General features: G+C 42.7%; 1 protein-coding gene across 2 annotated transcripts in view; it reads right to left on the bottom strand.

Moving 5' to 3' along the window:
• LOC132886454 (receptor activity-modifying protein 1-like) overlaps positions 1-22,466 on the bottom strand; it is a 66,020-nt gene that overhangs the window by 4,035 nt on the left and 39,519 nt on the right. The window contains exons 1-5 of one of the 2 annotated variants that reach the window (XM_060921110.1): positions 8,823-9,309; positions 7,048-7,083; positions 5,036-5,089; positions 3,171-3,206; positions 1,087-1,240 (exon numbers count right to left, since the gene is read on the bottom strand). In XM_060921110.1, the coding sequence (XP_060777093.1) occupies positions 1,087-1,240; positions 3,171-3,206; positions 5,036-5,089; positions 7,048-7,083; positions 8,823-8,880 (338 nt within the window). In that variant the 5' untranslated portion in view covers positions 8,881-9,309. Of the gene's footprint in view, positions 1-1,086; positions 1,241-3,170; positions 3,207-5,035; positions 5,090-7,047; positions 7,084-8,822; positions 9,310-22,466 lie in introns of those variants that run through there. The other variant, XM_060921109.1, reaches the window with a different exon arrangement.

Raw genomic sequence — 22,466 nt, 5'->3', positions numbered from 1 at the left:
TAATGCTAGGTCAGAAATCTACATCACTCCAGTCGTTTTGAGGAATTTTGTGTGGATCATAACTGCTAATGAACTCTAATTTCTATGTATATCTATCCTTTGCTTCTTTCTGACTAAGATTATCCAAGTAATCTGGTAGTCAAGCTTTTTTAGCTGTAGTTTTCTTCGGACAACAGCAACAGATGTCGGACATCTTCACTTGGCTTCAAGATATGAACAGTACCTATGTAAACAAAGTTTGCTTGTTTCCCAGGTATAGGGTAGCGATGATTGCTAAGGTAAATGTGATGTCAGTGCAAGGGGTCGATAGCAATGTGCACCTGTCATTCCAAGGTTAAGACACAGTTTACTGGGCCACTTGTCAAATGATAAATACAGAAAAAAAAAATCTAAGTTGGCTACAAGTCAAGCAGTGCAATGTAGTACTTCATTTGGCCACCTGAAGGCGCAACTGCAAAGGCGGGACTCATTAGACAACAAGTCCTGAAACCAAGCTCACATATTTATGCTTGGCAAAACCATAGTGTTCATTTTAATTTATTTTATTAGCTAACAACCTTTATCTATCAGATGATTGTCATTTCACTGATTAGCTAGCAACCGTTATTCACCCTCGTACTGTAATTAATGCACAACTGTCTTCAATCCGATTACCTCAATTTCTATTTAGCCTATTACTTTAACATGATTAGCCATCACGTTATTTGTCCTCGTACTCTAATTTATATTATTAACTGTTCATCCTATTGCTATCGTTTCTGTAGTTAGCTTGCATTAGCTATGGATCATATAACTGTAATTTCTATGATGAACTAGTAACAGTCTGCATGTCTCAGCTGGCTGAAGAATTCAATTAAGGAAGATTTAATTTGACTGATAATTTGGTTGGAAATGTTTGTCAAAACCACAGTGTTTTTGTTTCCTTGTTTCAAGTAGTTGGTTGCGATCAAAGGACACCTTCTGTAAAAATCCATACGGCAGTGGCTATATTACACTTAGGATAATGGACAAAACATAACAAACACATGTAGTTGCTTTATATATTACAGCTAGTCTCCTTTGTCTTCAATGTGTTTTTTTTCTTACCTGATCACCATCTCCCAATTACACCAGCTCTGTTGCCCCAGGTATTCCATATACTTGTGAAAAAAGTCCAAGCATTCTAGTTCTACGCAATACATGAGCAGTGTTTCATTACAGTTATTATAGTGATGCTTTTTCTCCTGATCCTGGAAATCCTCTGGAAAAGACAATGATATGGAGTATCACATGAGTGTCTTTAACATTTGTTCTGGTTGCAAGGTTTATATGAATGCACTCTTTCTAATACGTAATTGTTTCTTGAGTAACAAAGAAAACAGTGACTTGTATTTTGTATGGCAGTCGCTCCACATGGAAAAAAAAATTGTGTGAGGAAATGTTTATTTAACATTGATGGAAGGAGTCTCGAGGGTCAATATTTAATAGACAGGTAGTTTTTCCACCATGGGAAAGTCTTCAGTACTTGTAACACGGCAACAGCGTTTCTTTTGTCTGATTAAACTTCGGAAAGAGGGAACGACTGCTTGTACAGTGCCCTGCAAAATTATTCATCCCCCTTGGTGTTTGTCCTGTTTTGTCGCATTACAAGCTGGAATTAAAATGGATTTTTGGAAAGTTAACACCATTTGATTTACACAACATGCCGACCACTTTAAAGGTGCAAATTGTTGTTTTATTGTGACACAAACAATAATTAAGATGAAAAAAAACCCTAGAAATCTGAAGTGTGCATAGGTATTCACCCCCTTTCATATGAAACCCCTAAATAAGAGCTGGTCAAACCAATTAACTTCATAAGTCACATAATTAGTTGATGAAGATCAACTTGTGTGCAATCAAAGTGTCACATGATCTGTCACATGATGTCTGTATATATAAATCAACCTGTTCTGGAAGGACCCTGACTCTGCAACACTACAAAACAAGCAACATGAAAACCAAGGAGCCTCCAAACAGGTCAGAAACAAAGTTGTGGAGAAGTATAGATCAGGGGTGGGTTATAAAAAATATCCCGAACTTTGAATATCTATGGCACTGCTACAAACCTGATAAGAGAAGGCCACCCACCAAAACTCACAGACCGGACAAGGAGGGCAGTAATCAGAGATGCAACAAAGACACCAAAGATAACACTGAAAGAGCTGCAAAGATCCACAGTGGAGATGGGTGTATCTGTCCATAGGACCACTTTAAGCCCTACACTCCACAGAGCAGGACTTTATGGAAGAGTGGCCAGAAAAACGTCATTGCTTCAGAAAACACATTTGGAGTTTGCCCAACAGCATGGGGCAGACTCCCCAAACTCATGGAAGAAGATTCTCTGGTCAAATGAGACTAAAATTGATCTTTTTGGCCATCATGGGAAATGCCATGTGTGGTGCAAACCCTACACCCTGAGAACACCATTCTTACAGTGGAGCATGGTGGTGGCAGCATCATGGTGTGGGGATGTTTTTCATCTGCAGGGACAGGAAAGCTGGTCAGGACTGAAGGAAAGATGGACGGCACTAAATACAGGGCAATTCTGGAGGAAAACCTGTTTGAGTCGGCCAGAGGTTTGAGACTGGGACGAAGGTTCACATTCCAGCAGGACAGTGACCCTAAACATACCGCTAAAGCCACACTCGAGTGGTTTAAAGGGAAACATTTAAATGTCTTGGAATGGCCTAATCAAAGTCCAAACCTCAATCCAATTGAGAATCTGTGGCAGAACTTGAAGATTGCTGTACACCAACGCAACCCATCTAACTTGAAGGAGCTGGAGCAGTTTTGCCTTGAGGAATGGGCAAAAATCCCAGTGGCTAGATGTGCTAAGCTAATAGAGACATACCCCAAGAGACTTGCAGCTGGAATTGCAGCAAAAGGTGGCTCTACAAAGTATTGACTTTGGGGGTTGAATACCTATGCACACTCCATTTGAATTTCAGCTTGTAATGTGACAAAACAGAACAAACACCAAGGGCGATGAATACTTTTGGAAGACATTGCATATAGTAGTTGACAAATAGCTGTAGTGTAAGAGGGATAAACATATAATTACATGTTGTTATAATTGGAAAATAATAAACTTTGGGGTGATAACAGTAACTCCTATGCTTCATACACATACACACAGTGCTCTGTCGTACCTTGATCTTCATGAACGACATCGCCATGCATGGTTTCTGAAAAATAAGACACATAATTTGTTATGACCAGCATCAAACTCCTCCATCAGAATGGATTTTCACTTCATTTCCTTCTGAAAATAAGCTTCATAAGAATGACAGGAAGTACAGGATTATCTCATCTCATCTCATCTCATCTCATCTCATCTCATCTCATCTCATCTCATCTCATCTCATCTCATTATCTCTAGCCGCTTTATCCTTCTACAGGGTCGCAGGCAAGCTGGAGCCTATCCCCGCTGACTACGGGCGAAAGGCGGGGTACACCCTGGACAAGTCGCCAGGTCATCACAGGGGTACAGGATTATGTTTTTCATAATATCCTGACTGAAGGAGCTTGATTTGAAAGAGTAGCTGTTATTAGCCCCAGCGCTGTCGAATTCTCCATTCTGATTGGTCAGAAAGTATTCTGGAAAATCACATGTTTATATTAAAGCACTCATTCGAATTTGTTCTCGTTTCTGTTGTAACAATTTGCACCGGGACTTATAGCTCCTGTAACCTGTATGGTAAGTGATAACCAGAGACAACTTGTTTTGCAGCTTTTAAATGTAACTATAAATGGATTAAAAATGATAACGTGCATTTATTTCATTAATAAAGTTGCTTTAGCATAAGAAATCGGGACATGATGTTTGAGGAAAATAATCAGTTTTCGGATTGTAAGAGTTACTCTGTGTCATGCTGCAGTGCATCACAAAACTTAATCTGATCTCATCTCATTATCTGTAGCCGCTTTATCCTGTTCTACAGGGTCGCAGGCAAGCTGGAGGCTATCCCAGCTGACTACGGGCGAAAGGCGGGGTACATCCTGGACAAGTCGCCAGGTCATCACAGGGCTGACACATAGACACAGACAACCATTCACACTCACATTCACACCTATGGTCAATTTAGAGTCACCAGTTAACCTAACCTGCATGTCTTTGGACTGTGGGGGAAACCGGAGCACCCGGAGGAAACCCACGCGGACACGGGGAGAACATGCAAACTCCGCACAGAAAGGCCCTCACCGGCCACAGGGCTCGAACCCGGACCTTCTTGCTGTGAGGCGACAGCGCTAACCACTTCACCACCGTGCCGCCCTACTTAATCTGATATGTGATGTAAATAAATTCAACCCAAAAAAGCACCACCTATGGAAACACACCATCGCATTAGAAAGCACTCTGATTCAACTTCAATAGTGATTCAAAAGCATCAGAGATGAAATTTCATCATCATGGATTTTTGTGCCTTTCACCACATTGCACATGTTCAAGGGGCTACTGTGTACAGACTTGCAAATTACTCAGACAATACAGGAAGCAGGAAACAGGAAACAGGAAAACACAGCTATCATAGTCATGAGCAAGAGGGCGTCCCAGTGCTAGAGCAGATCTTTATTTGTATACAAGATTCACAGAATCGGAAACAACACACAGATCCAACCAATAAAGAGAAGTAAAATCATTTCATTACATTTTAAACATCTTTGTTTCTCTCTTCTATGGTATGAGCAGCGGTTTGATGTTATCAGTGTGATCAGTGAGTCTTGTGGTGAGCCCAAGGCATGTTGTGCTATTGCATTTTAATCTTTAAGGTGATCTTTGGAACAAATCTTCATTTTTCATCCAAGGAATATTATCATGTACATATTTTTTCTCCAGTTTTTTTTTGTGTATTAAAAGTGCTGCATTTATGTTCTATATGCACTTGAGTGACATGTATCACTGACCAAATGCTTCCCGAAATCTGCCATTGAGCATCTGTACGTGCAAATTAATTTTAAAAAATGTGGATTTAAATAAAGCTGTAAAATTATTTTGGAAAATGGGACGGTTTACCTGTCAAGATGGTTCCATTTACTCCAGAAACGTGTGAAACATTACGAACCACATCTACACAAATAAGAAAACAGGAGAACAGGCCACTTAACAGACCCAATTTCCAGAAAAGTTGGAATATTTTCCAAAATGCAGTTAAAAACAAACATCTGTGATTTGTTAATTCACGTGAACCTTTATTGGACTGACGAAAGGATAAAGAAAAGATTTTCAATCGTTTTGCTGACTAACATGATTATATTTTGGAAATATAAGTGAAGTTAGAATTTGATGCCTGCAAAACACACAAAAAAAGTTGGGACAGAGGCAAAATAAGACTGAAAAGTTTCTCGGATATTCAGGTAACACCATTTTGGAAGAGTCCACAATAAGCAGGTTAATTAGTAATACGATTGGGGTATAAAAGGAGCATGCACCAAAGGCTCAGTCTTTGCAAGCAAGAATGGGTCGTGGCTCACTCACTTGTGCTAAAATTCATGAAAGAATTGTGAGTCAATTCAAAAAGAACAATTCTCAACGCAAGATTTCAGAGAATTTCGATCTTTCAAAATCTACAATACATAATATTGTGAAAAGATTCAGGGAATTTGGAGACATCTCAGTGCGTGAATGGTGAGGTTGGAAGCCACTGTCAAATCTGTGTGACTTTCGAGCCCTCGGGTGGCACTGCCTGAGAAACCGTCATACTAATGTGACAAATATAGCCACATGGGCTTGGAAGTACTTCGGAAAACTGTTGTCACTTAACACAGTCCTCTGTTGCATCCGGAACTGCAATCTGAAACTGTATGATGCAAGGAGGAACCCATTCATCAATTCTATGCAGAAACTCTGCAGATTTCTTTGGGCCTGAACTCCTCTCAGATGGACCAAGAGACAGTGGAAACGTGTACTGTGGTCAGATGAGTCCACATTTCAGCTTGTTTTTGGGAAAACTGGACGTCAAGTTCTTAGTATCAAAGGAGAACACGACCATCCGGATTGTTATCAGAGAAAGGTGCAAAAGCCAGCATCTGTGATGGTATGGAGGACATCAGTGCTCACAGCATGGGTGAGTTGCACATGTGTGAAGGTACAATTGATATATTGGGGCATATACTCTGATTTTAGAGAGACATATTCATCAAGGCGACGTTTCTTCCTGGGAAGTCCATGCTTATTTGAGCAGGACAATGCCAGGCCTCATTCTGCATGGGCTACAACAGCATGGCTTCATAGACACAGAGTGTGTGTGCTTGACTTGCCTATTGCCAGTCCAGATCTGTCTCCTATTGAGAATGTATGTAGACATAGAGTGTTTGTAGACATAGAGCACATGTGCTTGACTGGTCTGCTGCCAGTCCAGATCTGTCTCCTACTGAAAATTTATGTGGCATCATGAAGAGGAGAATCAGACAATGGCGACCACGGACTGTTCAGCAGCTGAAGTGTTGTATCAAGCAAGAACGGACAAAAATTCCAATTGTAAAACTTCAACAATTAGTATCCTCAGATCCCAAATGATTAAAAGGTGTTATGAAAGGAAAGGTCATGTAACACAATGGTAATAATGCTTCTGTCCCAACTTTTTTTGAGTGTGTTGCAGGCATCAAATTCTAACTTTGTTTATATTTACAAAATATCATAAAATTGGTCAGTAAAACGATTGAAAATATTTTCGTTGTACTTTAAATAAAGGTTCACGTGAATTAACAAATCACAGTTTTGTTTTTATTGCATTTTGGAAAATATCCCAACTTTTCTGGAAATGGGGTTTGGTATATACATGTCTATATTTGTATTTCAGAACATGAAGACTGTATAACGTAATTTATTCATAACTGCATAATTATAAGTGGAATATATGCAAATATAAATATTAAATGGGATGGAATTATGTCAATAATAATGTATTTGACAAAAGAATTGGCCGAGCAGCGAGAGTGAGTATAAAAACTTTCGAAAGAGAATTAGCTGTACATGACATGATTAGGAAAGAATTTTAGAATTTCAGCTCATTTTCAGCTTCATACCTTCAGATATAACCAGGGTGCCTTCTGCGAGCTGACCTATAAAAAAAGGCATAAACATTTTTATGAAAAACACACACTTATAATCGATATAATAAATGGCAAAGTTTGTTTGTCTTGAGCTAACGTTGCCATTTCTCGATGGATTTTCACCAAATTTGACAAGTAGGTCCAGAGATGACCTGAAATTTTGCAGATCTATATAGAAAAGTTCATGTACGGACCCCAGGGGGTCCCCGGTGGGCCCTTGGGTGGTGGATGCTTGGATTTTTATTTGTCTTGGGTTAACAGCACCATTTCTTGACGGATCTTCACCAAATTTGACATGGAAGTCTGGGGGCAACCCAGAATTTTGCAAAACCCAGGCAACACTGGGTAACCTGCTAGTATGCTACGGGGTCCAAAAGTCTGAGCCTCATCTTGAAAATGCTTCAATTTTGCATTATTTTCACATTTACTCCAGCAATTTTCATTGCAGATTCGATCGTCAGTGAAAGCATGAGTGAAAAGTGAAAAAGCCCTACAGAAATATTTACAAGAGTTTCAGAATTAGTATTTGGGTTTGTCCTGCTTTTGCTTTAATGACATTGTGCACTCGTGTGGGTGGGATCAGCAAATTAGCATCACAAATTTGCTGAAACGACCGAGAAATAGTGCTAAATTTTGAATATTATACATTGAATATTCAAGAAAAATCCGCACTGAACCGCAGTGCACTTAAGTAATTATTGTGGATGTCATGAAAGTGAAGTGAAAGAGGATGTACACGACCATTCAAAAGTTTGGGGTCACTTTGAAATGTCCTTATTTTTGAAAGAAAAGCACTGTTCTTTTCAATGAAGATGACTTTAAACTAATCAGAAATACACTCTATACATTGCTAATGTGGTAAATGACTATTCTAGCTGCAAATGTCTGGTTTTTGGTGCAATATCTCCATAGGTGTATAGAGGCCCATTTCCAGCAACTCTCACTCCAGTGTTCTAATGGTACAATGTGTTTGCTCATTGCCTCAGAAGGCTAATGGATGATTAGAAAACCCTTGTACAATCATGTTAGCACAGCTGAAAACAGTTGAGCTCTTTAGAGAAGCTATAAAACTGACCTTCCTTTGAGCAGATTGAGTTTCTGGAGCATCACATTTATGGGGTCGATGAAATGCTCAAAATGGCCAGAAAAATGTCTCGACTATATTTTCTATTCATTTTACGACTTATGGTGGTAAATAAAAGTGTGACTTTTCATGGAAAACAAACACAAAATTGTCTGGGTGACCCCAAACTTTTGAACGGTAGTGTATTTGTCTGAAATCTCAGTCAGGAAGATTTTACATTTCACAGTGTAGTATTTTCTTTCCCTAAAAAGCCTTCTCAATGATTCAAGAAAGTAAAACCCTTTGACACTTCTCATCCAAATATACGGTATGGACAGTCAATCAAGGTAAGGCTGTTTTACCAAAACACCTTAAAATCCAGACCACTTTAAAGACCATTACTTGAATTTAACATCAACCATTATCTTGACTTCTTCGCAAAAGGCGAAATTTTTTATGTATATATATTTTTAACTCCGTGCCCCTGACATAAAGAACATCCATTTCACTTTTAATACAAGTGATATTTCATGACTAAAACATGAAGCTTGTGTTTCAAATTCAAATGATATAGGTTTAATAATAAAAATGCTCATTGAAAGAAACAATTCATATGTGAAAAGATTAAATGAGTTAACACAGCATTCTTTCTGTCCAAGCCTTTATAAGTATATAAATCTCATACCTGAAATTAACACTAAGTCCAGCAAGAGTGACAGTGTTCCTGAGAGCATGTGTCGCATTCTGCAAGTATGTACGTGTCCAACTGTATGTACTGTATGAGCATGTGTGGGAAAGACCAGGATTTGTCAAGTGAGAGCAAGGAGCATTAGGAGGGGACAAAGAGGAGCGTGTGTGTGTGTGTGTGTGTGTGTGTGTGTGGCTGAAGAATACGCCCATGTCTTTTCCTTTCTTTGTTGATGGATAGATTGGGATGGGATAGAATTCTGCTTGAGCTACTGATGTTTGCAGATTGTGTGTGTGTGTGTGTGTGTGTGTGTGTGTGTGTGTGTGGGGCAGGGACGTAAAGTGGAGATAGCCTATTGTGATAAGCTCGTCTAAAGACAGCTCATTTTGCTCCATTCAGTCCCACAGAACCTTTTAATTATTAAAAGCATGCTAACATGTTTCAACACACTTTCTATGCCTAAGTGCATTTGTGGCAAAGTAATGCATGCCTCAGCGGTCGAAACTTCTTCACTGTTTCACACAAATGGCTGCACTTCACATGTGTTTCCTTCTCTGACTCTGCTCAACTTCCCCTCTTTTATCTTCAACAGAGACAGAAAAGTGGTTAAGCTTTGGAGATTCGGAGCCTTGAGTTAAAAATAAATAAATCTTACATTCTTTTTCTGTCTGGTTTTCCGTTATTTCATTTTCTCTACCAGCAATATGACATGTTCTCTTTTTTTGGCACAGAAAAAGCTAGCTTTAGGTAGAATTTAAAGAAACTCTTTGAAGAAAATCTGCTTTGCCAATGGACATCTCCAAAAACAGCCAGTTCTGTTCGAATGGGAAGAATGAATATGAAACTCATCAGTAGGCATGTCACGATTCACCCGATTCACAATTTGATTTTGGTTCACTATTCGATTTTTGAAAAAAATATTAAATGAAGAAAAGTTTATGATCAAAAAAAGCAACAATTATTTTTATTAAAAAAAAAAACTTACTTCATTTTCTTAATCACCAAAAATAATTATTTACCCACATTTGTAAAGGTTGGAGGAAAATATTATAGCCTATTAGCAGGCCTTTTCTTAATAAACTCTGATGAACATTTGTACTTCCTCCATTTTCTTCTCTTTTCTCTATCTTTCAGCAGTCTGTAAAAAAAGAGCTCTGAGGTCGGCATTTGAGCTGTGTTACTTCTGCCTACAGTGAAGTCATGTGTATTCTTGCTGTTTTACGTATCAAAATAACACAATTACAGTGAGGAAACTCGAAGAGATTATATAGCCTGATAATAATCACAATTCATTTTTTATTTAATTGATTTGAATCATCATAAATGTGTATCACGATTTATCATTGCATGATATAATCGTTACATGCCAACTAATCTATAAAACAAAATGCACCAGTAACTGCAAACTCAACTCAAAAATCTTGCTCATATCCATCTAAAGACATGCTCCTGGACAATGCTGTATAAGGAATAAAACAATTGCGGACAAAAAATAATCAACAGCTAGGTTAGGTGCTGCAGCCCGACAGGAAGCAGAGTCACTGCTACCGCCACGGTGTTGATTATTTTCCAATTACAGCATGTACCAAATTGCTTTATTCCTCCTAAACAATGCTAACAATTGTTAAAGAATGACTCTTCATGCTTTATAAATAATAGAATTATTATGACATTAAAAAATTATTCCATGAGATAAAATAATACAAATATTCGAATTAACGTGATCATTAATATTTACAACCCCAAATCAGGAAAAAGTTAGGACGGTATGTTGAAATTGAAATTAAAACTGAAAACAATGATTTGTAAATACTCTTTGACCTGTATTACACTCAGAACAATACAACAGCAGATTATTTGATATTTTACCTCATGAATTTTCTCATCTCATCTCATTATCTCTAGCCGCTTTATCCTTCTACAGGGTCGCAGGCAAGCTGGAGCCTATCCCAGCTGACTACGGGCGAAAGGCGGGGTACACCCTGGACAAGTCGCCAGGTCATCACAGGGCTGACACATAGACACAGACAACCATTCACACTCACATTCACACCTACGGTCAATTTAGAGTCACCAGTTAACCTAACCTGCATGTCTTTGGACTGTGGGGGAAACCGGAGCACCCGGAGGAAACCCATGCGGACACGGGGAGAACATGCAAACTCCACACAGAAAGGCCCTCGCCGGCCCCGGGGCTCGAACCCAGGACCTTCTTGCTGTGAGGCGACAGCGCTAACCACTACACCACCGTGCCGCCCCCTCATGAATTTTATTTTATTTTTTCAAAATCAATACCTTTCAATTTTGATTCTTGCAAAACATTTCAAAAATGTCAGAATGGTAAAGCATTTACTACTTTATAATGTTGTTATTCCATCTCACAACACTGAAAATATGTTTAGGGACTGAAGACACCAAGTGCTGAAGTGTTTCAGGTGGTATTTTGTCCCACTCTTCCTGCAAACAAGTCTTAAAGTGTGAAACAGTCATGATGGGGTCATCATTGCTGTCATATTTTTCATTTTTAAATTCTTCACACATTTTCTATTAGGGACAGAGGGGACACACCCTTTTCTACCACAGCCATGCCTTTGTAATGTGTGCAGAATGTGGTTTTGCATTGTCTTGTTAAAATCTCCCTGGAAAAGATGTCATCTTGAAGGCAGCATATATTGCACGGAAATCTGTGTACGTTTCTGAATTAATGCTCCATCACAGAAGTGTAAGTTATCTTTGCCAAGGGCACTGACACAACCCCGTACCATGACACACCCTGGCTTTTTTTTTTCCTGGTACCAGTCTGGATGGTCCTTTTCGTCTTTGGTTCAGAGCACATGGCGTCCATTTTTTCCAGAAAAGGCCTGGAATGCTGATTCATCTGACCACAATACGGTACATGTTCCCACTGTGTGATGGTCCATCCCAGAAGTCGGTGGCACTTCTGAACACAGTTAACACAAGGCTTCCTTTTTGCACAGTCAAGTTTTAACTGGTGTTTGTGGACGTAACTCTGTATTGTCGAGCTTGACAAAGGTTTGCCAAAGTAATCCAGAGCCCACGTGGTTCTATCAGCTCGAGATGAATGATGGTTCTTGATGCAGTGCTGTCTGAGGGATCAGAGATCATGGGTGTTCAGATTAGGCTTGAGCCCTTTGCCCTTTACGCACTGAAATTCCTCCAGATTCCTTGAATAGTTTAATGATATTATGCACTGCAGAGGGTGAAATATCCAAATCTCTTCATATCATTCTTGCAGTGCTGTCTGAGGGATCAGAGATCGTGGGTGTTCAGATTAGGCTTGAGCCCTTTGCCCTTTACGCACTGAAATTCCTCCAGATTCCTTGAATAGTTTAATGATATTATGCACTGCAGAGGGTGAAATATCCAAATCTCTTCATATCATTCTTTGAGGAAAATTGTTTTTAAACATTTCAATCACTTTCTCACGCATATGTTGACAAACTGTACATCCTCGGCCCATCTTTGCTTCTCAAAGACAAGACCTTTCCTGGATACTGATTTTGTACCAAATCATGGTTAGAATCACTTGTTGACATCACCTGTTTCAAATCACATCATTATATAATTGTTTAACCTCATTGCTCGCCCTAAATTGCCCCTACCCCAACTTTTTTGGAATATGTTGCAGGCCTGAAACTCAGGAATGGATGTATATTAACAAATGAAATGAAGTTGAGCAACGAAACATGAAATATCTTGGGCTCATTCTGTCTGGAATGAAATACAAGTCAAAGTAAATTTAGAAATCACTGCTTTCTTTCTGTTATTTGCATTTTCAATACCGTCCCAACTTTTTCTGATTTTTCATATATCATTTTTATTCCTTTTATGTTGCAAGCACATTCTGACAATAAAAAAATCAACGGAATTAACGCGAACACCTACGTGCCTGATGCAACAGTGCAGCCTAGTGGTTGTAAATACAAAGAATATAATTTGGAGCTACATGCAAGACTGCATAAAAGGTTTTATCTTGAAAGCAAAAGTAGGTGAGTTCTCGAGTTCATGAAAGATAAGTGAATTGACTGATCAGCTGTCATAAATTCCATAAAACGGGACTTTATCTTCGAACCCGTTCTATCAAAGCAGTGGGATATATTCTGATCAAGAATGCATGATCCAATCAAGAAAGAAATAGCACGAAAGGAAGATAGGACGTTTTTGAAACTTACATCATTACATGCATACAGTCTTTAGAGGTTAGTGAGAATGGTGTGCAAAAAAAAAAGGAGGGGGCTCTCAGGAGAGTGATCAGACTGGTTTAGATTAGATTAGATTAGATTAGAGATTAGATTCACTTTATTCATCCCACATTGGAGAAATTCACGTGTTACAGTAGCAAGAAAATGTCAAACAGATAACAAATAAAACTGAAATAAAAATTAGACAAACGAAGAATTAAATACAGAGGGCTATTTGCATTATCTACTGTGAAAAAGTATAGAAAAATTGCCTTATTGAGAGGCTCAGAAAAATTGCACATTACAGGTAGACTCTGTATATATACACACATATATACATAAATAATATATATATATAAGTATGCATAAAAATAGTTTAGGGCCTATATTAATTGCACATAATAATTGCATCGATGAGAGATGGCAGAGGTAGTAGTGGTGAAGTAGTGCAAATATAACGACAAACAGGTTATTGGTGCTATGTTACAAGTTGTGGGTGTTATACAGTCTGACAGCAGTAGGTATGAATGACCTGTGGTATCTCTCCTTCTTACACCGTGGGTGTAGCAGTCTACTACTTAACGAGCTGCTTAAAGCCCCCACAGCCTCATGTAGGGGGTGAGACGGGTTATCCATGATTGAGGTCAGCTTGGCTAACATCCTCCTCTCACCCACCAACTCAATGGAGTCCAGAGGACAGTCCAAGACTGAGCCAGCCCTTCTGACCAGTTTATTACGGTAAATTTCTTCCTGTCCCTCTCTGAACTTCCACAGCCCCAGCAGACCACAGCGTAGAAAATCGCTGATGCTACCACAGAGTCATAAAAAGTCCTAAGCAGTGTCCTGCACACACCAAAAGACCTCAGTCTTCTCAAGAGGTGGAGACAACTTTGGCCCTTCTTGTACAGGACATCTGTGTTGTTAGTCCAGTCCAGTTTGTTGTTGAGGTGAACACCCAGGTATTTGTAAACTGATAAGAAAGCTATGGTAACTCATCATCACTCTTTTGCAACCATGTTGACCAGAAAAGCATCTCAACATGCTGAAGCAGGAGGGATGGGCTAGAACAGCAATCATCCAAGTACAGGAATCTGAGGCTACACACACACACACACACACACACACACACACACACAGCACCATAGATACACAACATGCAGTTAGCTTTATGGAGGACAGCAAGCTGGAGTGGTGCTTCAGGTGGCATGGTGGTGTTGGCACTGTTACCTCACAGCAAGAAGGTGTGTGGGTTTCCTTCGGGGGCTCTGGTTTTCTCCCACAGTCCAAAGACATGCAGATTAGGTCAACTGGCTACTCTAAATTGCCCATAGGTGGCCACTGGTAATCCATCCATCAGCGTTTGAGGAGTTGCAACTCAGGCTTAGATGTCATTCAGCACAGTAAGGCCCAAATATAGATCTGTTAGGGTTTTGCTGGGATTTGAACCCGGGTCATTGGTGTGATAATCCTGCAAACCCTCATTAGGCCACCAGGGGGATGACTCAAGTGCAGAGGCGTGAGGCGAAAGTAGAGTATCAAAAAACAGTTTATTTACACTATTTACAATCCAATGGCAAAAACAAAAAGAAAATCCAAAAGCTCAGAAGATAAACCAAAAATAAAAATATCCAAAGGTTAAATGTCCAAAAACAAAAGGAAAGACAAAATGCTGAATGCTCAGAAGATCAAAAAGGTACAAAGTCCAAAGAAAGCAAAAATATCAAAAACACAAGGGCACAGGCAAGATACGTGAGACAGAGGAAACTAGCACTAGACAGCATAGCATAAAGACTCCGTGACAAGGGAACAAACAGAGGGGTATTTATACACAAACTAATTAAGGAACAGGGCGGGGCAGGAAACAGGCAATCAAGACAAACACAAAACACAATGGCGGCCTCTAGAGGCCAAAACAAACATGACAAGATAAACATAACAGCGACCTCTAGAGGCCAAAACAGTCCCAGTCCTAACAGGACCCCCCCCCCCCCCCCCCTCTAGGAGCGTCTCCTGACGTTCCCAGGGCGATCCGGATGGGCCGAATGGAAGTCCCGGCAAAGTCCTTTATCCAAAATGTCCCAGGTGGGGACCCAACAGCATTCCTCAGGGCCATAGCCCTCCCAGTCTACCAGATATTGAAGCCCGCCGCGGACCCGGCGGGAGTCAAGCAGGCGATGCACAGTGAACACAGTCTGACCCTGGAAGATGCGGGGGGGTGGGGGATTCCTAGGGGCAGGGGCATACGTGGATGTCAGTATGGGCCGCAACAAAGAAACATGGAATGTGGGGTTGATCCTCAGAGTCCGGGGCAACTGGAGCCGGTAGGCGACAGGGTTCACCCTGCGCACCACCTTGAAAGGGCCAATGTAGCGAGGAGCAAGCTTGCGGTTCTCCACCCGCAGCGGAAGGTCCTTGGTGGACAGCCAAACCCACTGCCCAGGGCAGAAAGCGTGGGCAGGTCTTCTATGGCGGTTGGCCTGAGTCTGGTTGGTTCTGGAGGTCTGGATGAGGGTCTTCCTGACATTGCTCCAAGTCTTGCGACACCGTCTCACATATTGGTTGACTGAGGGCACCCCCGCGTCCTCCTCCTGGTCCGGGAACAGAGGTGGCTGGAACCCGAATAGGCACTGGAATGGCGACAGCTTGGTGGCCGATGATTGCAGGGTGTTGTGGGCGTACTCTGCCCATGGCAGCCAGGTGCTCCACGATGTCGGGTTATCCATAGCCAGGCCTCGCAGGGTGGTTTCCAGGTCCTGGTTGAGCCTCTCCGTCTGGCCATTGGACTGTGGGTGGAACCCAGAGGAGAGGCTGGCAGTGGCTCCGATGAGCTTGCAAAACCTGTGCCACACTCGGGAGGAGAACTGGGGCCTCCGGTCAGAGATGATATCCTGTGGGAGACCAAAGACTCAGAAGACGTGATTAAACAATAGTTTAGCTGTTTCAAGAGCAGAAGGGAGCTTGCACAGTGGTAAAAAGCGGCAGGCCTTGGAGAATCTGTCAACTATGACCAAAATGACAGTGTTACCTTGTGACTCAGGGAGACCTGTGATGAAGTCGACTGCCACGTGGGACCAGGGACGCCGGGGAATGGTCAGAGGATGCAGGAGGCCCTGAGGATGCTGTCGTGGGTTCTTGCTTCTGGTGCACACCTCGCAGGAAAGGACGAATGACCTCACTTCCTTCTCCATGCTTGGCCACCAGAAGCATCTTCTCAAAAAGTCCAGGGTCCTTCGAGCTCCCGGGTGGGCAGTGAGAGGGGACGAGTGACCCCACTGGAGAACCTTGGCCCGGGCTTGATGTGGGACGTACAAGAGGCCCAGTGGCCCCATCCCAGGACCGGGGTCCTGGCGTTGGGCTCGTCAGATAGCCTCCTCAATACCCCAGCGGACAGGGGCCACAATCCGGGCCACAGGGATAATAGGCCCAACTTCGCTCTCCTTGTTGGTGGGAGCGAACAGCCTGGAAAGCGCGTCAGGTTTGGTGTTTTTGGAGCCAGGGCGGTATGGTAGGGTAAAGTCGAACTGACTGAAAAACAAGGCCCACCTAGCCTGTCGTGGATTGAGTCTCTTTGCTTGCTGGAGGTACTCCAGGTTCTTGTGGTCCGTCCAGACCAAAAATGGATGTTGCGCTCCCTCCAGCCAGTGCCTCCACTCCTCAAGGGCCAGTTTAACTGCTAGCAGTTCTCGATCCCCCACGTCATACTGGGACTCCGCAGAACTCAGGCGGTGGGAGAAGTATGCGCAGGGGTGCAACCTTCCTTCCGAGCGTTGAGAGAGGACCGCGCCGACGCCGCTGTCCAAGGCATCCACCTCGACGATGAAGGGTTGCGAAGGGTCCAGGAGGACCAGAATGGCTGCCGTGCAGAAGCGGTGCTTGAGGTCTTTGAACGCCTTTTCCACCTGAGGAGACCAGACATACGATCCACCTGTCCCTTTGGTGAGGTCCGATATGGGCGCTGCTACAGAACTAAAGTTCCTGATAAACTTGCGGTAGAAGTTAGCAAATCCTAAGAACTGCTGAACCTCTTTGACGGACTTGGGGGTGGGCCAGTCCCGGACGGCCAGGGTCTTGGCTGGATCCATCTGGAGTTGGCCTGTCCGTACAATAAAACCCAGAAAGGAGACCTCGGGAACATGAAATTCGCATTTCTGGGCCTTAGCGAACAGATTGTTCTGTAGCAGCCTCTGGAGAACCTGGCGGACATGGTGGCGGTGCTCCTGAACGGTCTTGGAAAAGATTAGGATGTCGTCAAGGTAGACAAAAACGTACAGGTTAATCATGTCCCTCAAGACGTCATTGATTAGGGCCTGAAAAACAGCTGGTGCGTTGGTGAGTCCAAAGGGCATCACCTGGTACTCGTAGTGCCCAGACGGGGTGTTAAAGGCAGTCTTCCACTCGTCTCCCTGTCGGATACGGATGAGGTGGTATGCGTTCCGTAAGTCCAATTTGGTGAAGACAGTGGCACCTTGGAGCAGATCAAATGCTGTAGACATCAGCGGAAGGGGATAGCAGTTGCGTACAGTGATCTTGTTCAGACCCCTGTAATCAATACATGGCCGGAGCCCCCCATCCTTCTTGCCGACAAAGAAGAAGCTGGCACCAGCGGGTGAGGTGGAGGGTCGAATGAACCCAGAGGCCAAGCCTTCCTTGATGTACTCCTCCATGGCCTTGCATTCTGGCTGAGAGAGGGAAAACAGTCTGCCACGAGGAGGGGTAGTCCCAGGGAGCAAGTCGATGGCACAGTCGTAGGCACGGTGCGGAGGGAGAACGGCGGCCCTGCTCTTACTGAAAACTTCCTTGAGATCCCAGTACTCTGTGGGAACTTGAGATAACTCGGTGAGATCAGAAGGCTCGGCAGGAGACACAGGAGAGCTAGAGAGCAGACAAGAGGCATAGCAAGCAGGACCCCACTCCACAACCTGGCTAGTGACCCAGTCTATACGAGGGTTGTGGCGGGTAAGCCAAGGAAGACCTAGAATAACTGGGAACTCAGGTGAAGGAATCAGGTGCAGGGATATTTCTTCCTTGTGACCTTGAGACTGGAGGAAGACTGGAGAAGTTACTTGGGTGAATCTTCTGTCACCTAAGGCTTGGCCATCCAGGGCAGACACAGACAGTGGGACTTCAAGAGGTGCAGTCGGGACATTGATACTTTGGGCGAAGTGAATATCCATAAAGTTTCCAGCTGCACCGGAGTCTAACAAGGCCTGACAAGAGTGGACGGACTCACCCCAGGAGATGGAGACCGGAATGTAGACTCCTTGGCCAGGGAGTTCGGGAGAGAGGGTAGGCCCCATCACAACCCTCCCTCGGCTGGACGGGGCGGTCCTTTTCCTGAGAGCTCGGGACAAGATGCTCGGAAATGGCCAGGCTTGCCACAGTAGATGCAGCACTTGTCCCTCCTTCTGCGCTCCCTTTCAGCTGTGGAGAGACGAGTACGGCCAACTTGCATGGGCTCTGGACAGTCACTGGAGGAGGTAGACGGGCTCCAGGTCAAGGCAGTGAGGCCGGGGAAGCTCAGGACTTGGCGGCGCTCTCTAATCCTGTTATCAAGACGAGTAGAATGTGAGATCAGAGTTTCGAGGTCACGTGGGCATCCGATAGAGGCCAGGCCGTCTTTGATAGGGTCAGACAAACCATGGTGAAAGGCTGAAACCAGGGCTGCTTCGTTCCAGCCGCTGACTGCTGCGAGCGTCCGGAACGCGATGGCGTAGTCTGCGACGCTTCCTCCTTGCCGGATGGACATGAGCTTCTTGGCTGTGTCTTTACTGGTGTCTGCCTGATCGAAGACACGAAGCATCTCCTCCATAAACAGCTTGAAATCAGAGCACTCGGGTCCCTGTCTCTGCCAAATGGCCGTTGCCCAAGCTCGTGCCTTACCAGCTAACAAGGTTATCACAAAGGCAATCTTGCGGCGATCCGTAGTGTAGGTGGTAGGCTGAAGCTCAAAGGTGAGTTGGCACTGGGTAAGGAACTCCCGGCACTCACCGTGCTTGCCGTCATACCTCTGTGGTGCAGGAAGTCTGGGTTCGCGAGGTGAAGGAGACAGCGTGGCGGGAGGAACTGGAGCGGGAGCAGATGGTGGAGCAGGAGCCGGATCAGGATGAGGAGATGCGAGCAGAGGAGACAGCTGTGCCAGGGTTTTCCCAATTTGCTGAAGCAGTACCTCGTGGCGAGCAAGGGCCTCACGTTGGCTCGTAAGTGTTCGTCCATGAGTGTACATGGTAGCTCCGAAGTGTGTTAAAGAAGCCATAATTCCCTGAAGGTTAGCCGGGTAGACCGTTGAAGACACCTCTGCTGAGTCGGTCATGACGGAGTCTTTCTGTTAGGGTTTTGCTGGGATTCGAACCCGGGTCATTGGTGTGATAATCCAGCAAACCCTCATTAGGCCACCAGGGGGATGACTCAAGTGCAGAGGCGTGAGGCGAAAGTAGAGTATCAAACAACAGTTTATTTACACTATTTACAATCCAATGGCAAAAACAAAAAAAAAATCCAAAAGCTCAGAAGATAAACCAAAAATAAAAATATCCAAAGGTTAAATGTCCAAAAACAAAAGGAAAGACAAAATGCTGAACGCTCAGAAGATCAAAAAGGTACAAAGTCCAAAGAAAGCAAAAATATCAAAAACACAAGGGCACAGGCAAGATACGTGAGACAGAGGAAACTAGCACTAGACAGCATAGCATAAAGACTCTGTGACAAGGGAACAAACAGAGGGGTATTTATACACAAACTAATTAAGGAACAGGGCGGGGCAGGAAACAGGCAATCAAGACAAACACAAAACACAGTGGCGGCCTCTAGAGGCCAAAACAAACATGACAAGATAAACATAACAGCGGCCTCTAGAGGCCAAAACAGTCCCAGTCCTAACAAGATCATGACATTGGGCCCGGCTGAGGCCGACCGAGTAAGTACAACCCCAATTCCAAAAAAAGTTGGGATGCGACATAAACTGTAAATTAAAAACAAAATGTGATAATTTGCAAATTGTGGAAACCTGGTATTTCATTGAAAATGGTACAAAGACAACATATCAAATGTTGAAACTGAGAAATGTTATTGTTGTTTGAAAAATATATAGTCATTCTGAATTTGATGTCAGCAACATATTTAAAAAAAGTTGGGACAGGGGCATGTTTACCACTCTGTTGCATCACCTCTACTTTTAACAACACTCTGTAAATGTTTGGGAACTGAGGAAACCAATTGTTGTAGTTTTGAAAGAGAAATGTTGTTCCATTCTTATGTGATGTACGATTTCAGTTGCTCAACAGTTCGGGGTCTCCTTTGTCATATTTTACACTTCATAATGTGCCACATGTTTTAAATGGGAGACAGGTCTGGATTGCAGGCAGGCCAGTTTAGCATCTGGGCTCTTTTATGTTGGAGCCATGCAGTTTTAATATGTGGTTTGACGTTGTCTTGCTGAAAGAAGGAAGGGCTTCCCTGAAAAAGATTTTGTCTGGATGGCAGCATATTGCTCAGAAATGTGTATATATCATTCAGCATTAATGATGCCTTCCCAGATGTACAAGCTCCCCATGTCATGTGCACTAATGCACCCTCATACCATCACAGACGCTGGCTTTTGAACTGTGCACTGATAACAAGCCGGATGGTCCCTCTCCTCTTTAGCCTGGAGGACGTGGTGTCCATGATTTCTAAAAAGAATTTCTACTTTTGATTCGTCAGACCTCGGGACAATTTTCCACTTCGCCTCAGTCCATCGTAAAAGAGCTCGGGGCCCAGAGAAGGTGGCGGTATTTCTGGATATTGTTTATATCTGGTTTTAACTTGCATTTGTGACTGCAATAATGAAGTGTTTTCACAGACGATAGTTTTCTGAAGTGTTCCTGAGCCCATACAGTGATTTCCACTCCAGACACGTGTCTGCTTTTAATGCAGTGTCTCCTGAGGGCCTGAAGATCACAGGCATCCAATGTCAGTTTTCAGCCTTGTCTCTTGCATACAGAGATTTCTCCAGATTCTCTGAATCTTTTAATGATATTATGGACCAGAGGTGATGTGATCCCCAAATTCTTTGCAATTTTACATAGAGGAACATTATTCTTAAATTGTTGCACTGTTTGCCCATGCAGTCTTTTACAGAGCGGTGAACCCCTCCTCGTCTTTACTTCTGAGAAACTCCACCTTTCTGGGATGCTCTTTTTATACCCAATCATGTGACTGACCTGTTACCAATTAAATACATTAGTTTTTTTTTTTTTTTAGCATCACACAACCTTTTCAGTCTTGTGTTGCCCCGTCCCAAGTTTTCTGAAATGTTTTGCTGCCATCAAATTCAAAATGAACATCTATGTCTCAAAAAAAAAAAAAAATCTCAGTTTCAACATTTGATATGTTGTCTTTGTACTGTTTTCACTGAAATATAGGGTTTCCATGATTTCACATTCTGTTTTTATTTGCTTCACACAGTGTCCCAACTCTTTTGGAATTGGGGTTGTAAGTAAGTAAGCTGGAGTGTCTCTGTGTGTACCGATGCCATGCTTACCCATAAACCAACCTCTCTGCACAGCAACACACATACTCGGAGATGTGTGGAGGAGATGGAAAAGAAGCTAAAAGTCTGTTCAAAGTATAAATTACACAAAAAAATTGTGATAAGTGATAGAACATGTTACTCAACCCTGAGAGTTAAGCAGTCAGATTATTGCTAGATTAGATTTAATTCTCATGCTTAATATCATGAGCACTTTTTGCTCGAAATTATACTGCAATGTCAGCGTGTGTGTGTGTGTGTGTGTGTGTGGTATGCAGCTTGCATACATGGAGGTGGTGTGTGGGTGTGTGGCCTTCTTACCACAGTACAATCAAAACAAAATATAGGGCGTGGGAAAGTAGCATAGCGGTACGTAAAGATGCGGAAGGAGATTTGCCCAGAGCTCAGCTACAATGCAAAAAAAAAAAAAAATCGGAGTACGACGGGCAACATTAACCTCACTTACCGCAATTACTTGCAAACAAATTCTTGCATACTCCACAGTGAGTGGGAAACAAAGATTCTTAACCACACACTTAATATTTGTAACGAAACACCTGATCTGATTTTCGTCTGTCAACACGCATGGATATAGTCACACACGCATAGATGTGTAATGTGGTGGAAGATGTAAATAATGTGTCTTTGGACTGTGGGAGGAAACCGGAGCACCTGGAGGAAACCCACGCAGACATGAGGAGAACATGGCCAAATAAATTCAACACTGCAAAAAATGATATCTTAGCAAGTGAAAATATCTTGAAAGTAGTTGAAACAGTCTAGCATTTCCTATTAGAAGAATACAAGACACGAATTCTGAGATTATTAGACTTGGTTCTAGATTGCAACCAACTTATTCTAAGATGTCTTATCAAGTAAAAATATCTGTCCATGCAGCAAGATCATTTCACGAGTGTTAAGTAATTAAGTGTT

Source organism: Neoarius graeffei, chromosome 5 (genome assembly GCF_027579695.1).
Source record: "Neoarius graeffei isolate fNeoGra1 chromosome 5, fNeoGra1.pri, whole genome shotgun sequence".
NCBI classification, from domain to species: Eukaryota; Metazoa; Chordata; class Actinopteri; order Siluriformes; family Ariidae; genus Neoarius; species Neoarius graeffei.
Note: the sequence above shows the minus strand (reverse complement) of the source record. Positions and strands in the feature narration are given on the sequence as shown.